The sequence below is a fragment of the Hemibagrus wyckioides genome, linkage group LG06 (genome assembly GCF_019097595.1).
Source record: "Hemibagrus wyckioides isolate EC202008001 linkage group LG06, SWU_Hwy_1.0, whole genome shotgun sequence".
NCBI classification, from domain to species: Eukaryota; Metazoa; Chordata; class Actinopteri; order Siluriformes; family Bagridae; genus Hemibagrus; species Hemibagrus wyckioides.
In genome coordinates this window covers 37,686,520-37,703,026 of record NC_080715.1, presented here as the reverse complement: position 1 = coordinate 37,703,026, position 16,507 = coordinate 37,686,520, and the positions used below count along the sequence as shown (strand labels likewise).

At 42.4% G+C, this 16,507-nt stretch overlaps 1 protein-coding gene across 2 annotated transcripts; it reads right to left on the bottom strand.

The window, feature by feature from the left end:
- Positions 1 to 576: 576 nt before the first annotated feature.
- On the bottom strand, positions 577 to 14,556 carry ivns1abpa (influenza virus NS1A binding protein a). Of its 2 annotated transcripts, none has more exons than XM_058392554.1 (15): positions 14,389 to 14,556; positions 8,696 to 8,942; positions 8,453 to 8,589; positions 7,278 to 7,447; positions 7,076 to 7,151; positions 6,140 to 6,313; positions 5,922 to 6,047; positions 4,264 to 4,371; positions 3,754 to 3,868; positions 3,337 to 3,564; positions 2,554 to 2,675; positions 2,326 to 2,452; positions 2,102 to 2,233; positions 1,834 to 2,019; positions 577 to 1,737 (listed from the first exon to the last, which is right to left on the bottom strand). In XM_058392554.1, the coding sequence occupies exons 3-15, from the start codon at positions 8,561 to 8,563 to the stop codon at positions 1,481 to 1,483; spliced, it is 1,932 nt and encodes a 643-aa protein (XP_058248537.1). In that variant the 5' UTR covers positions 8,564 to 8,589; positions 8,696 to 8,942; positions 14,389 to 14,556; the 3' UTR covers positions 577 to 1,480. The 2 variants fall into 2 exon arrangements, with proteins under 2 accessions (XP_058248537.1, XP_058248538.1); XM_058392555.1 differs by having other exon boundaries at positions 1,846 to 2,019; positions 14,389 to 14,555.
- Between the last annotated feature and the right edge of the window lie 1,951 nt (positions 14,557 to 16,507).

Genomic DNA, 16,507 nt, shown 5'->3' with positions numbered 1-16,507 from the left:
AAATGTCCTCTGAAATCCTTTCAACCCTGGTGCTGACACTATGGCCCAATTCCTGAGAGCGCGAGGCGTGCGTCACTGCCTCTTACAGAGGGTTAATACTACTGAAGGAGTGCAGAGTAGGAGGAGTGATTTGCACATTTCATTAATACCATTCTGGATGAACATGCAAGATCAGACATCCTGGCTGATAAGTACTGACGAAGCACATATTTAGCATTAGTGATGATAGATTTATGCATTAATATATTGTTTAAATTAAATGTTTCATGTACTCCTTGTGTAACTAATCTCACACGTTGAAAAAAAAATATATAAAATGAGTAGTCTGTCTTGGTTCGTTTCTAAATAACATTTTTTTTGGGATGCAGCTTTGCTCGTCATGGAAAAATATGCGACACTCCCGTTTCAAATTAAGAAACAGGATACACACAAACCCGATTAGTGTAATCCCACCACTATTCAGCTCAGGAGCCACAGTCCATTATAGTGGTTTGATAAGCCTCACAACACAATCATTCCATTCTACTAAATAACACGATTTCATAGGCAGGTCATAAAAAGGACACAAGAACCCAGTTTGAGGCTGAAATGGTCTATTTGTTAAGAAATATCAGCTTGTAACAAGTGGTATACAGAATCTCACTCACCATTTCAGTTGAATGCAGAAAACAAAACAAACAAAAAAAAAAAAACATTGAACTCTGTACCTCAAATTCTTAACACAGAAAATCAGACACTGAAAAGGAAAAAAAAACGTGACAGTCATGAGTTAGTTCAACTGCAGATGTTAGTTTAGCTGAAGTGTGTGTGTGTGTGTGTGTGCACTCATGTATACTTGACTCATTTAACTAAACTGGCACCGATTTAAGGTTCGTGTGTGTCTGCTTAGCTCATCTATCGATCAGCAGTGTATCAAAAATATAAAAAGGCCATCGTTATTGATTGGTAAACCAATCCTGCATAACAGTTAATGCGAAAAATAAAAGCTATGCAAGTGATTGTTCGTTGAGTAAGGCTATTACGTAACCATGTGTGAGCTAATATTTAGAAAATAAAATGCACTAACTGAAGTCAATAACATCTGAAACCTGGTTAACCAATGAACCCTACCAATGCTTTACTGGAAAGCCTTTCCTAACTTAAATATCCACTGAAAAAGTACAATCAATGTGCAGTAAAGATTGGCAATTTCTGTCAAATAAAAAAAAAGCTAATGAAGGAAAAAAAAAAAAAACTATGTACAGCAAATTTCTTTCTGTCCTGATAATCCACCCCCACCCACCCACCTCCCCACTCTCGTCAGTCTTCACTGAAGACCCACATAACACCCCCCAGTACAAAGTCCAAAACCCCACCCCCTTTCCCATTAACATACACGACATCACGAAGCACGATTACGTCACTAAGCCTGTTAGTTTGAGAGAGACATTATCCACTAACACTCCCCTCCCTTCTGCGCCCGTCCTGTCTAATGCATCCGTCAGGCGCTGCTGAAAGCCTCAGCACAGGTGCTCCACTCGTCCAGCTCCGGGTTATACACCTCCACTGTATTGAGGAAGTCGTTGCCGTCAAAGCCACCCACCGCGAAGATGAGGTTGCCGATCACGGCCACGCCAGCGTTGCTCCGTGCCGAGTTCATGCTCCCTAGCATCCTCCACTCGTTTCGGGCCGGGTCGTAGACCTCTACACAGCTCAGGGCGTGGGAGCCGTCAAAGCCACCCACCACAAACAGCTTACCTGTGAGAGGACACAATAACCTCCCCTTAATTAACTAATGATACGTTCAAACAAATATTCCAACTAGTCCGGGATATTTTTAAAGATGTTTAAGACCTGCTTGTTCACCTTCGTAGATGCCCACGCCAGCGCCTCTCCGAGCCACGTTCATTGGGGCGACCAGGGTCCAGGTGTTGTTCTCAGGATTGTAGCGCTCCACACTGTTCAGACAGTTCCAGGACTCTGCTCCTCCGATCACATACATATAACCATCCAACCCGCAAACAGCTGCCTGGTGCCTCCCTGCGTAAACATACACACAGACTTCAGAACCAGAACCATCTGCAGAACCACACCAAAGAACTGGAATGGAGAAAACACTCACTGATGTTTAGCAGGGCACAGCTAGTCCACTCCTTGGTCACAGGATCAAAAGTGTCGCAGTTCTTCAGACCTTTCTGCCCACAGGGGTCTGATCCACCCACAACGTAGAGCTTGTTGTTGAGAGAGCAGACGCCTAGAGCAAAAATGGATAAAGTGAGTCAACAATAAATAGTCAGGACAAGCAAACAAGATTGTCCATGGATCCCCGTCACTTTCTTTAGATACCTGCATTGCAGCGGTTGGTCCGGAGCTCCGGCACTTGGGTCCATTCATCTGAATCCGGATTGTACATCTCCCCGCAGCTCAGCTCATCCGAGTGGCCGTTGGAGCCACCCATCACATACAGCTGACCCTGAGTGGTCAAGGAGAACGAGTTTGTTTTTTATTTTGCTGTCACTTTGTTGACAACACGGACAGTTATTACTTGTTTTGGCAAGATGTGCAGTTTTGTACCATAAGCACAGCCATCTGAAAGCGGGCCCGAGGTGTCCTCATTGGTGCAATAAAACTCCAGCTGTCAGTCTTCAGATCGTAACATTCCACAGTCCTCAGGCACTCCTCCCGGTTATAACCACCTGACAAGCACAACATTACTACGTCTGACAGAACGGACACTTCCTCCTCTTTCCTTCTTATGCTTTCTGAAACTACTGCATGTATCAAGTATTGTGCTACATTCACACATTGTAAGCCAATTGTGTGACAGCAGAGCAATGCACAAAAAAAAAAAAAAAAATTTCAGAAACGAGTCAAAAGCAAACATCAGAACTGGGGGCAAAAGGGATTCCTTTGACCATTGTATGATGGCTACTAGTTTAAGTATTTCTGAAACTGTTGATCTCAGTGTCTAGAATTTTCAGAGAAAGGTATGAAACCCAAAAAACAACATCCATTGAGTGGTTGACCTGCAGGCAGAAATGCCATGCTAATTATTAAGGTCAAAGGAGAATGGCCAGACTGGTTTGGGCTGACAACCTCATTACAACCACTGTGAGACGAAAAGCATCTCAGAATGCAAAATACATGAAACCAGACAACAGCAGGTTCCAGTCCTGTCAGTCAAGAAGCCACCCATCATACTTTTGTCTAATGTGAAGCTCTTGACCCGTTTCTGCATTGTGCAGGTGTCAGATCAGAGTAAATGCACACGTCTTCCTAATAAAGTGGCAGTCTACTATGGTATTAGAAAATGTTTTTGAATATCCTCTGCTTTTATGAGGTTTTACATCCACCAACCTGCAGCAATCAGTCTCCCGTTCAGCGCGGCAGTGCCAAGGCCAGAGCGGGCGTAGTGCATGGGAGCCAGCAGACGCTCCTGTTCCTCTTCTAGGGGCGGAGCCTCGAAGCTCAGGCTCTTCTGCAGGCAGGGTGTGGCTGAGGGCGAGGCCTGGGGACTGCTCCGCCCATGCAGGAAGATGACACACAGCACACCGTTGAGCACCGCCAGGCACAGGTATGTATTGTCTGTGAGAGCATAAATGAAGAATCAGTTGGAAATGTGAAGTTTTGTCTTTTAAACTGCTTATTAAAAAAATCCGAATATATAAAATCTTTTGATATTGTTTATTAAAACAAAAAAAAAAAAAAACTGCTCAATAGCTCGTTTTAGCAAATTATTTCCATCTTTGTGTGCCAGTGGAGTGGGACACTTACTGCTGGTCTTCTCAGAGGCGATGTACTTCCACTCCTGTTTAGCCGAGCCGGGCGAGAGGCTGCCGGAGGAGCTGTTGCTCAGCTGCCTGTGAACGTTCTCTCGCGGTGTCTTTTTCTAAAAAAATGCACAGTGCAGCTACAGATACCCTTCCCAAGGCCCACAGTCAAACAGTCTTCTGAGGCCCACAAAAGCTACAATTCTACAAGGCGCACCCTACAAACCTACTCACAAATCAGGCTGAAGGTACTATGGAGCTATTAGCAAAGAATGTCTTTGGGCAGTCTAGATCCTAATCTGTGCTACAATCCAGGCTAACTACTTTAATAATACACCCACATACCAAAAAAAAATCGTAGATTAGAGTATAAATTATTTATGCAATCTTGCTGGGGGAAAAAAAAAAAAAAAGCGAAAGCAGCTAGCCTTCTCAGTCTAAAATATCGCACTTTAACAACGTTCGCTGTACTGAATGGCAGGGCTAAACCGGTTTGGTGCTGGTTTTAATGTACCTGCACAAACTGACTGCGGTCATCCTCAGCGCCAAACACCTCGGCCTGGCCCTCAAGCAGGCCCCCATCGAGCAGCTTGTGATCGGCCGAATAGTACAGCGTTTGCACCTGCAAGACACACAGCGACACAAGAACCCATGTGGCGGTCTCCATGGCAACAGCACACCCGGAGGAGAAGAAGAGAGGAAGAAGAAAGGGGATGGGGAAAGAGAAAAGGGAGGGGATGGGGGTACGTCGCAAGATGGCTGCAGAACGCTGAGAAATCCATTTTAAAAGACTGAACACAATGCGCCTTCTGTTCAGGGGCTGTTTATGAAAAGCAGGACAGCACAAAAAAAAAAAAAGCTCTTCTTTGGTGCTCCTGAGGTTTCCGCACTGCATTTTGTATTTTTTTTTTTTTGGACTCTCACATATACATACACACACACACACACACACTCGCATACTGCTGCCAGCTTTGCAACCCAGGAACTATATGTTAAGGTTGAAGAGAGAAAGAAAAAAAAGGGGGGGTAGGGGGTAGATTGTGTAGCCATCAGGTCTTCAGCTCTTCTGGATAGCATCCTTCTTCTTGACTGAGGAGAACTTGAATTGAGATCATACATATTCCACAGAGACAGACTATTCAAACAGCTCCTGCTTCTCACCAAACTTGCTTCTTCTCGAGCTAAATGGTTAGGGAAATTACAAAAACGGCCATGAGAGAAAAGAAATCTTGTCAGCCAATCTTGAAATAATAGAAGTATTGAAAGAAAATCAAATTTATCTGCGGAGATCGAGGCGTTATTATGAACCCAGCTGAAATGAATGAGCACACTCGGCAGCTGGAACTATGAAACAGCCGATATCTAATAGTTAAAGAATTTGCGTAGAGAGAATAGTTTCTCTCGTAAAAAAAAAAAAGAAGAAGAAAAATTTTGGATTCGTGAACGCTAATAGGAAGCAGCTTCTCCAATGGGTTCGACAGTTTTGCGAGTCTAGACCTCGTTTGTGCGCATGTGTTGCGTCAGACAGATGGGAGCTCAGATGTGGCTCCCTGCCTTTTCTTTCTCTTTTTCCTGACTCATTACCATGGAGGCCCCAGCCGTGGCTTCTTCACTCAGCTCAGAGTCCTGCAGTTGTTTGCTCTAATAAACCTAAAGAGAAAAAAAATCAATGGGGAGGAAGAACTGTTAGTTTTAATGCCCAGAGTGTGCACATACGCACAAACACACTCACACACCTGGTCAGAAAAGAACGAGACATCTGTGAGACAGCAAAAAGCTCTCTGTCTCTGAGCTTTACTGTACGACACAGAGCCCGGACTGGAGGAATGGGTTTTTTTCCCCTTTCTTTTTTTTTTTGCTCACCTGGACTAACCTCTTGCCTTTGCAGAGTGTGTAACAGCCCCGCACTGTACCTAATGCAAAATATATACTCTTAAAACACCTGGGGGAAGGGGAAGGGGGGAAGTTTGTGGTAAGGCATAAGGAGAGAGAGGGGGAAAAAAAAAAAAGAATGGAATACAGATAAAACAAAAGCATCAAGCCTGTGGGATGAGTGTGAGCGCATGTGAACAGCTCACAGACCTTGAACATTGAATCTGTGATTGGAAGGTGGTGGTGTGGGGAGGGGGGAAAAAACAAAACAGAAAGCTCAAAGAGGACCGCAGTACTGACCTCCTCCATCAGTCTCTCTAGCGGCTCCCCGTTCTCCCACAGGCTGCGCTGCACCCAACTGATCACCTTCGAGTACAGCTTCCCATTGCTGGGCAAGCTCAGATGATCCTCTAGCATCACCTCCAACTGCACACAAAGCCAACGTTTCATGATACATCATCAGCTGAAGAAAAAAAAAAAATATATATATGATTTTCCTGATAAAAAACTGATCTCACCTTCAAGCGAGGCAGTTTGAGAAAATCCTCCTGCTCCGAGATCTCCAAAAGATGTTCCTGGATGTAGCAGTCGATCTTGCCTAGCAGACGAGCGTCCACCATGCTGCTGGCGAAGTTACGATAGGAAATGGCATTCTGGGAGTCCATCTTAGAGAGCAGGTAGTCTCCGCAAATCTGGAAGAAAAAGAACAGATTAGCGTTTAGTCATTCAGCGGATCTTCCAAATGAGGAAATGGTGATAAATCAAGCACAGGATGATGAAATACAAGTAGTTCCAGCATACAGGATTGAGTGTTAAAGTTAAGGGTTAGTTAAGTGGTCATGGAAGAGGTGGGTCTTTGTGCAAACATGAGTGAAGCATGAGCTCCCTTTCAACAACCTCAGTCCAGACAGCAGGAGCTGTAACTAGCTTCCAAAACCGGACAATCAGGCGTCGCTCCTTATCTGATCAGAGGTTGCAGGAAAGAACGTAAACCTTAAACAGAGTGTTGAGTTAGAGGTTTGTTGTTCCAGACAACGTGTTGTACGTGAGCATCAAAGCCTTGAAATTTGCCTACAGGAAGCCAGAGGAGGGAAGACGTAGAGGTGGGAGGGTCGACATCAAGGTGTGCTGCTGCATTCTGAATTAAATAAAGGTGTCTGATGGAGACCTGAGAGTAGTGCATTGCTGAGGTTTTGGTTCCGAGATGCTTTTCTCCTCATCACGGCTGTACAGGGCGTTTATTTGAGTTAATGTTAACGTGACCGAGTCTGGCCTTTTTACTCTGATCTCTCTCAACAGGGCATCTTTGTGATGGATTAATTTGTTACTATACAAGTGAAATTCATGGTATGCTTGTACTATAGTATTAATTATTTTAGACTCTTTCCATAGAGCACCATGTTTTTGTTTTTTTTTTACAATAATATGAAGGAACATACAGTTTATAATCTTACCTGCTTCACTCTTTCCATCTTAAGCCGTTTGGCTGCAGAGTAGACCTCCTTAACCAACTCCTTATCTGCTTTCAATCTAAAGAAGAGAAAAGAAAAGCAGCACAGGCCAATGAATTCACTTGAATTGAATGGCCTTTAGAAAATAAGCCCCAGGGTTTCAGTAAGCAGACTGCCTTATGGTATTTTTCCCCCCCAGACTTACTGGGCAGTATAGGCGTAGTTGAGCAGGATCTCCACAGCCTCAGGGTTCAGATCCTCAAACTTCACATGGGAGATACCGTGAGGCTCCAGATCGCTGTTAAAGATCTCGAACAGGTACGGGCTGCAACAAGCCAGCACGGCACGGTGCGCCATCAGCTCATGACCGCACACCTGGAGAGGTCAGGGGTCAAAGGGTTAGAGGTTCACGCAGTGTAAGACATGAATCAGTAAGAGTTGTGGGCATTTTTAGCAGCATTACTATCAAGTTAAGACAAGATATTATTATAAAAGGATGGGAAAAGGGGCAGGGCTTCCAGGGGGTCAGTTTGAAAGTCACATGCTTATTGCTGTTTATTTTGATGTTAAAAATCACCATGGACAACCATTCCGAGTTAACTCGAGTTACACCGCTGTAATCACTACTAAGAACTGGGACAGTCCTTTCTAGATCTTTCCCCTTCATTAGTAACTTAATGTATGCTACTTGGGTTACAGCCACTCACATTTCTGGGAAATTGTTCGACTGAACCAACACTCTCCTTTTGTCCCTCGTGTCGTTTGTTACACTGCTTCGTATTTCTGGATTGACTCGGCTTAACCCCGGGGCGTCTCCACGCTTCAGATGAAATACAAGCCTTGTTTTGTGACTTTGCAATAAACTGTAAGCAAGGGAGTTGTGCAGAACGACTGTAGCTGCAGGAAGTGATATTCAAGGTTCTGGGTCTCATTTGGTAGACTATTTGATGTGGAGAACAAATGCATCCATCTCTGTCCAGCTGTTAAAACGTTTTTCACCCCCCCCCCATCCAAAAAAAACCCTTTTACCAAGTACCAGCATTTTTCAAGCCCCACCCATAATGTATGATTGACAGGCACACATCCCTGACAGTGAGAAGGCAGTGTTCCATGCATTTGTGCCTTATTTTGTAAAAGTAGTGTGTGTGTTGGCGTGAGTGAAAATTTAAGCATTGCTACAGATTTTTCAACATGGCAGATTCATTCCAGTTTAAACTCTGGACAGATTTTGCATTCAAATTTCTTAACTATGCTTTTGCACCAGAATTTGAATGACGTCTAAAATTTTGATAGGAAAGTTTAAATTGCACGTTTCTATTTGAATAGTTTCCTGCCTGCATTCAAACTCTAAACCAAGAACGTAAAATAACTATTTTTAACCTGCAGTCTGACGTCACAGAACTGTCCACTCTTTCTAAGCGCGTTCATTTTGGCCACAGTGGAGTCCAGGAAGGTCTCGTCCTCGAAGATCAAATATCCGTTCGGAATCATTTTGTTTGCGGTTTCGGGAGGTAAGCCTGCAGGAAGAGAGAAGAAACAAATCATCATATGACATGGTCATTATTTTACTAAGACGGATATAGAACGTGTGCAACCATATTGAAGCAGAAGTGATGGGTTTACCTAATCAGAAATTCCTTAATTCTTGGAGAAATCTTGCAGTTGTGTTGGGAATCTAACAACCAGGTCTTTCCTTCACTTCTGAGCAGTTGGCAGAGGTGATGCCAGGGAACCAGCGAGCGCAGAGCGAATGGAAGGGCGGGCAGCCGCACTAACGCAAACTCTCAGGCTTAGAGCGACTGTAATCAAGTCCTCGGGATCCCGTTGGCTATAGAATGAAACCTTTTCTAGGTTGGTCGTGTATTATAACCTGCGAAAGAAACAGAACACAGTTTATTAGACTTTCGTTAACGTTTATACAGAAGGCTAGCGATTTGTTTATGGAAGGTGTGTTAAGCCAAACGTGTGTGTGTGTGTTTTCCACGGACACCTGTAGTGAAACAAAACATCACCACTAGAATACGTCCAAAGCTGCTTTGTAACTAACAACTTTCTCATACGGATGTTTATATATACACACACACACACAATGAAAATCAGCAGCTCAGATCGTTTTAAAGCACTCGTTTATCCACGTGCCACAAACAGCAGAGACTAATCAGGCTCAAGCTACTACCGCTAATAAGAAACTTAACACCATTATAATCTGGTCTGGCCATGTGACTACATACCTCACCCTCCACACACAAACACATTCAACACCCCCCTCTCCTTTTATTTTTAAAATTACAACCAGAGTAAATTCCAGAAATCTGTAAAAGATGGAAGAAAAAAAATCAGAAACACTGTCTGATCACGTCTCCGTGTGCTGGCTCAGACAGTCTTTTCAGTTGCACTAGGCCAGAAATTTCAAAGGCTTTTTATTGTTTTTGACAAGAAAACATTTGGAAACAAAGCCCGCACTGAGCATCTAAGCAATTTCCTCCAGCTGTCCTCAGACGTCCTTGTTGTTTTGTTTTTTCTGCTCGCCTGTCCGCACGTGGGACGTATTAAAAGATGTCGATCACTAAAACCCTGAGGCGAAAAAGATTGCATGCAGACGTCTCGGGGGGAAAAAAAAAAGGTGTAGTGAAGCTGTGATGTGTGTTTATGGGGTTTTAGTGATCAGGTATTGTGATCTTGCATTAACAGCCTCAGGGGGGGATGATACTTTAAACCTTAAGCTGTAGGTAAGGGTCTGGTGTGACTCAGCTAACCGAACAAACAAGTCACCTTTTGTGCAGACGACCGTGACGTCCTTTAGTGAAGGACGCTGAGGAAACTGGTAGCAGAGCTTCGAGAAAAAATAAATAAATAAATGGAGACAAGCAACAATAAAGCATTACTGTGCATCCTTCTGCATTGTGGTTTTGACCTCTAAAGCGTTGCGTGTGGAGGAGAGAGACATAAAGAGACACTTGTTCTGCTGTCTGCTGAAGTATTTAGTTATCCAAGACTCACTCATTGTGAGGAAAACAGTGATGAGTACGAGCAGAACTTTGTCCTAACAAGCAGGCCCCTGTTGCCAAGTGCAAAACTGGACGATCGCATATTGATGCGTTTTTGTGTCTCCGAGTATGTGTCTATGTGTGATTGTAATTACACTAATCGCTACCATGGGACCCATCCTCATGCTACTCGCACGCCCACAGAGGCTTCTTAGCCAAGCCTTCGCTCTACATTTCCTGTCGTGTTTTCAACAGCCTGTTTACGTCTTCGAGAAAAGTCTCTGTAGAATGACCAGTCTGATCCGGAGAGACCGAACAGACGAGTGAAGCAACAGCACTGAAATACGTGCCTACACCACATGTGCTTTTAAGAACATGCCAGGCTTGCGCAACACTAAAAAAAAAGAAAAAGAAATAAAAATTTGAGGACAGAACGTACAGAGAAGAGAAGGCAAGGCGGTGAGGCAGTGAAACTGAATAAAACCACAGATTTTAAAAGGGGGAAAAAAAACAAAAAGGTGTTTGCGCTTTGTCGTCTGTTCCTTGTTTCTTTAACAAATGAAGTAAGCAGTTTCCAGAGAAAGAAGAATCAGAAAAGCAAAAGCATAACAAAAAAAGCTTGTTTTTCTTCTGAAAAGCTGTATATCATTTGCATCTTCTCTTTCTCTCCACCAGGGTTTTTCCATTCGCTCATAAAACCAGCAGTAGAACATATTACTCTAACGCATGAGTCACTCCATCCTTACAAATATAAGCGACCAAAACAAACAAAATCGCCACGTTTCACCATGCCGCTACCAGCTACAGTAGTCTCGTTAGCATAATATGCTCATACCTTTACACATGGTCGAAATGATACTTGATCCAATATCAGCATTTTTATTTCACTTTTAATAATCTGTTACTTCTATTAAGTGCCGCTTGGGGAAAGACGAAGGTCTGGGCAGCTTTAAAGATCCTTCAGGTACCGATCATCTTAGTAGTGTGCTTTCATTCAGAACAAGATTCTTAACAAGCATATTATTTTTCCATCTCAGTGCATTTTATTCCCCTTACCCCAGACCAACTATTACGAATTTTAATTACGCATATTTTAATTATCCGTATGTTGTTAACGTTGTCAAATGTCAGTGTCCCGGGTTCCTTCGATCACTTACACCATTAAACAGTCGTTCTCTCACTTCCACATAAACGTTAAAGAGAACTTAACATTCTCCATCCTGAACACATTCCCCATAGAGGAAACTTCAAGGAGGAGGTTTCATCTCTGATCATGACAGAACACTGATAACGGAGACTCCTTCCATAAACGATAACCGAACCTCTTCACAGAGAACGTTTCATTGGATAAAAGAAAAATATAAAGACGTCTTTTAATCAGATCACTGTGGGATCAGAGGTTTCCATAAAAAACAAAACATTTCATACTTTTTGAGCAAGCCCACGACTCAATCATATACGCACGTCACACGAAAACTGGGTAATTTCTTACACTTCCCTTTAACCAGCCCTTAATACAAGGGAAATCTCTTCCATGTGTGAGAATTTCCCTTTCTCCTTAATGACTTAACTACACCACGGACTCTCCCACCACTGACACTTGCCTACAAAACCGACCAGCATCCTCTTCTCTTAAAGCACCAATCACTCCCCACTTTGCTTCATGATTTCACCAATGCTCAGGGTACAAGCTTCACATCAAGACCTTCCTCTGTTCTGGCACCTGGGTGATGGTACGAACTTCCCCTAGATGTCAGAACAGCAGCGTCACTGACTTCCTTCAAACGACTGGTGAAGACATACCTCTTGATGAAATACTTAAACTGACATTTTTATGTGTGCTCTTCTTGCTGCATTTCATTTCAACAGATTTAGACTGATGGCAGTCTGCGACCTTATGAACCAATGCATCAATGTATTCATTAATAGAGACTTCAGAAGCACTTCTGGATAAGAGCGTCTGCCAAACGCTGTGAATGTAAATGACTATCAGATATAGGAATGGACAGCTTTAGATTTTGTATAAAAATCACCAAATTTGCACTAATCTCGTAATTAAGGTAAATTAACGAATGAACCAGCAATCATGTTTGCTTTTTCAACAAAGAGTGACAACGCTACCAAAGAAAAAATTTCCTCGCCGTGACATTTCAAGGGCATCAGTTAAAGCAAGTAATTGGGACTCGAACAAAGGTCACGAGTACCTGTTTTTGTGCTTGTTGCTTTACACGGCTATTTGTTTCCACTGAGAGCAAACATGTCGGAGAGAGAGAGAGTGTTAATGCAGCCGATGAATGTGGGTCGAATCAAACTGCAACAAAGTTCGTCCTTCGTGACCTTTTCCGATATGGCTTCAAAATCCATAATTGGACTATATTTCCAAGTACACAGCTAGAGCTGTCGTTTTAATGAAGTGCAGTGGTCATTTCTTTTCCAAAACAAAACCTGGTGAAGAAGAGAACCGCTGTATATTGCAGCATGTAACCCTACGTTCACAAAGCGACATTTTCCTGTTGTTTTTGTAGCTGTGTCAACACTTTCTCAGTTCTGTAAAGCGACAAAGCTATACATTTAGCTGAAATGATTCCTCTGACCAAATCCAATGGCACATGCACAGACTAAAGTTTCTACAGTTCCCCACTTCACTCTCCGACATGCAAATATAGATGGAAACCATGCTTATTATTATTATTATTATTATTATTATTATTATTATTATTAAACCTTGGCTCTATTTTGTCCCGTCTTATACAAATGCTTATTAGAGATGTTTGCTTGAAATTGTTGGTATCTCCCTCTCAGGAGTGTATGTGGCTAGCATGGTCACTACTCTTCCAACCAAATTGCTACAAAGTCCCACACAACATGTAAACTAAATTTCATGCTAATTGGTTCTTTCATTGATAAGATTTGTGTTTAGCTTTAGGAGCATTTACATATTGTAACCAGAAGAAAACTAGTGAAAACAGTGGACACATGTCACAAGGGTTAGCGGTCACTACTTGTGTCTCAATACGGTAAATGTCTGGTATATATTGCTTATAAGTAAAAAGAAATGTATTTATATATAGTTATTAAAACAGAAATACATTTGTTACTTCTAATTCTTAATTATTACTTGATATACCCATGTGTCAGTTTACTTAGTACAGAACTGAATAGATGCCACGTGCTAGCTCGTGCCAAACATTATTTCTATAAAAAGGAACTGAAAATACTCTACACAAAACAAAATTGCTTAACAAAATTCTGTGTAACTGAGGCCAGTGAGTTTGACCAACAGGTCATATGAATGAAGTATACTAAACTACAATGCTCATATACTGTGTGTATTATACACTATATACACTGCCGCACTATGCAGTATTCAGCCTTTGTCTGGTTGTACGCATGCGCGTTACAGACCAGCCAACGTTACGACTGTGTTTAAGCCTAATTCTTATACGGAGTCAATGGTCTAAATGGTATTGAACAACTGAAACCTACGTTATTTTTAAGTAATACACATTTCACAGCCTAAAAGCAGACTACACTAGACTTGATTAGTATCTCACAAGCGCAGTATGGGACAAAATCTCATTAGAGACAGCCTAGCAACCTCTCTTGAATGCTGATTGGCCAGAGCGGATCAATTACGAGCGATGCTATTGGACAGAAGACACGTCAATCAAACAGTTTTCTAGAATAGTTCCAAAAAATATTCAGTTCTGTTCCCCTTTTTTGTTCATGTACGCGTGCTTGCTTGTTTTTTTTTTTTTTTATGGTTTGTTATATAGTTTCCAATAAAACGCCAACATAACTACTGGAGCAACGTTACACTTCCCAACCCTGATTTTTATTCCTAAACCTTTACGCCCAGAAATACGCTTCATTCACAAATGCGATAGCTCACTGCTCATCATCATAATAACTTGCATTTTTAAGAGGAAATCAGTCGTTAAACATTACTCAAGGACTTAGATACTTAGTTTGATTTAGAGATCGCCGAGAGCTATTTTTAAATATGTATATATATTTTTTAAAAGCTATTGCCTCGTCCTCGGTATGCAAATGTGCATGCAAATATACCACGCTCGAAGAACACACGTGACCATGCCAACGCCATGCGCGCGACAGACTTTTGATTTTTTTTTTTTTTTTCTTTCTTTCTTCTTCTGGTCTTAAGTTACTTTGTTACAGAACTAGCAAACAGATTCATTACTTTCGCGTTGGTGTATAGATCTGTTATGTTTTTAAGCAATAATAAATAAATGAATGAATGTATCAACGACACAGCAGTCTCCCGCGCGCGCGCTTTAATCAAATTCGTAGGCACGCGCCAGCTCTTACCTGATCCGTTTGACAGCAGACGATGGTAGACATATTTGGGTTCAACTCGAAGTTGTCTAACAAGCGGGTAAAGGCGAACGGGTCGGAACTGCACAGGTCCTGTATCCACACGAACCACGAGACTGTAACGGATGTACTAGCGCGTGAGCCTTTGACACCGAAGACGGGAGGCGCGCTTTTAACAAAAGCCACGCCGATAGTGACGTCAGGGGCCTTGGCCACGCCTGCGGAAAAATACAGGCTGCAAGGGGCGGGGCCACGGCGGATAGAACCGGTTTCGAGAGCTGTGTCGCGTCACGTGGAGTGTTGCTCCGTTGCCTTGGATTTCACACTGATCTATTGTTTAGGTTGAATATAGGACATAGAGGCTGAATAAAATTCAACAACTCGACTTAAACACGAATATTTCTATTTGTTAGACATCAGCTGATGTTTCTTTTTCACCTCCACATGTTAGTCTACACTAAGCATTTTTCACATGTTTAGTCCTCATGCTTGAGGAAGCCATGATTTGATGCTGTATGTTGATGTATTTCTGTAGAAACAGGAAAATCAGAGGATGGCAGATCCGTCGTCTGTTTTTACCTCATAGGCTGAAACCATCAACATGCTTGTTGAAAGGATGAATGAATCTGTTATTGTCCACCTGTCCATCACACCCACATGTGATTCTTCCCCAAACTGCTGCCTCTAGCTTTCAGATTTCTCTTCACAGGAACAATGGTACTTGTATAACAGTCCGCCTGTGCACAAAGGGTGAGGTGGAAGATCTCGAGATCCCTGATCTCAATTTCACTGAACACCCTTCGTATGACCTGGAACACACATGGTCCCCTACCTCACTAATACTGTTGTGGATGAATGGACACAGTACAGTCCAAATCTAGTGGAAAGATGACGTGGTTAGATGTGTCTCAGATAAAGCATGTGCAATCATAGGAAGTAATTACATCTGTCTTCACTGGTATGAGTTAAAATGCATGTAATTTTGCCAATTCATTTTTTTTTCTACAAAAAGTTGCACAATCAAGCATTTTTGGCCGCAACAATCACAAAATAATCCCGGAACTGTCTATTCTGTCAGTGCAAACACTTGACCCATGCCATAAACATAAAGTAAGAGTGATAAGAATTAGATTAGAGGCTGTATTAACGTGCAGATATGCACACACACACTGGAATGCCTGTACATTGTGTACAGAGGAAATAAGTTCATGTTTCTGTGCGGTTGAGTGGCAGTTTAACAAACCACACTTTTTAACTAACAGTGTTCCTTCCTCTGAACCTTCACTGAACTGGAATGACTCTCATTTCACGTGCAAGTTGTTCCAACGGAGTTTAGTATTCTTTGGCCTATTTCTTTTTTGAGCCCGGAATAAAGACATTTCATGATGACTTTACGTCATCTTCTTTAACAGGTCATTATAGTCATTTTGTATTTGAAGCGCTCCTCGTTACCCCAGCAGCTGCCGTGATCCCGTACGGAATGCAACCAACCTCCTATTCGCCGAACACTTTCCTGACACACCTGCACAATTTCCCAACGGTTACAAGTCCAACGAATAACATGTTTTTTTTAACAACATCCCCTGAGCACACTGCAGTAATGCCCGGTAAGGCTCAGTAGGACTTTGAGTCGTAATGAGTTATCACTGTGCGGTTATTAAAGTCGCAGATGGCTGTGAGGTGGCAGAAAAATAAGGTGTGATTAAGAATCAGGCCAGGATTTTTATTTTTTTTTTCCCCCAGCAAAGTGCCTCTGATGACGACGCTGCATTACGATTATCTGTATTCATGGCTGACCTGCTTTTGTTGACTCATCAGCTGAAATAGCTGGCTTTAATCCAGGGGTTTGGAAGTTTCTTGCTTATTCACGGGGTTTAAAATGAGGTTAAAGGAACATTGATTTCCAACGTCCTGAAAATATGAAGGTGAGAAATAATTACAGTAGATACAAGGACATTACACTGAATTCTAATAGCATGACATGACCGGAGTGACTCAGAAACTTATTCTCTGGTCTCTTTTGTGTGGTATGAATCACCTCTGCAGATGTTCTACGCAAACCTCCTCATTTAAAACATCATACACAGCTAATGAAAAAAGAACAAGCATTTTT

What these genes read in the sequence shown, in the direction of transcription:
- ivns1abpa (XM_058392554.1), bottom strand. Translation starts at nt 8,563, where the DNA reads ATGATTCCGAACGGATATTTGATCTTCGAGGACGAGACCTTCCTGGAC. An exon ending in AGATGGAAAGAGTGAAGCAG is followed by an intron (nt 6,314 to 7,075) that starts GTAAGATTATAA and finishes TTTTTCTTCCAG; the next exon opens with ATTTGCGGAGACTACCTGCT. An exon ending in TCAAACTGCCTCGCTTGAAG is followed by an intron (nt 6,048 to 6,139) that starts GTGAGATCAGTT and finishes CTTTGTGTGCAG; the next exon opens with TTGGAGGTGATGCTAGAGGA.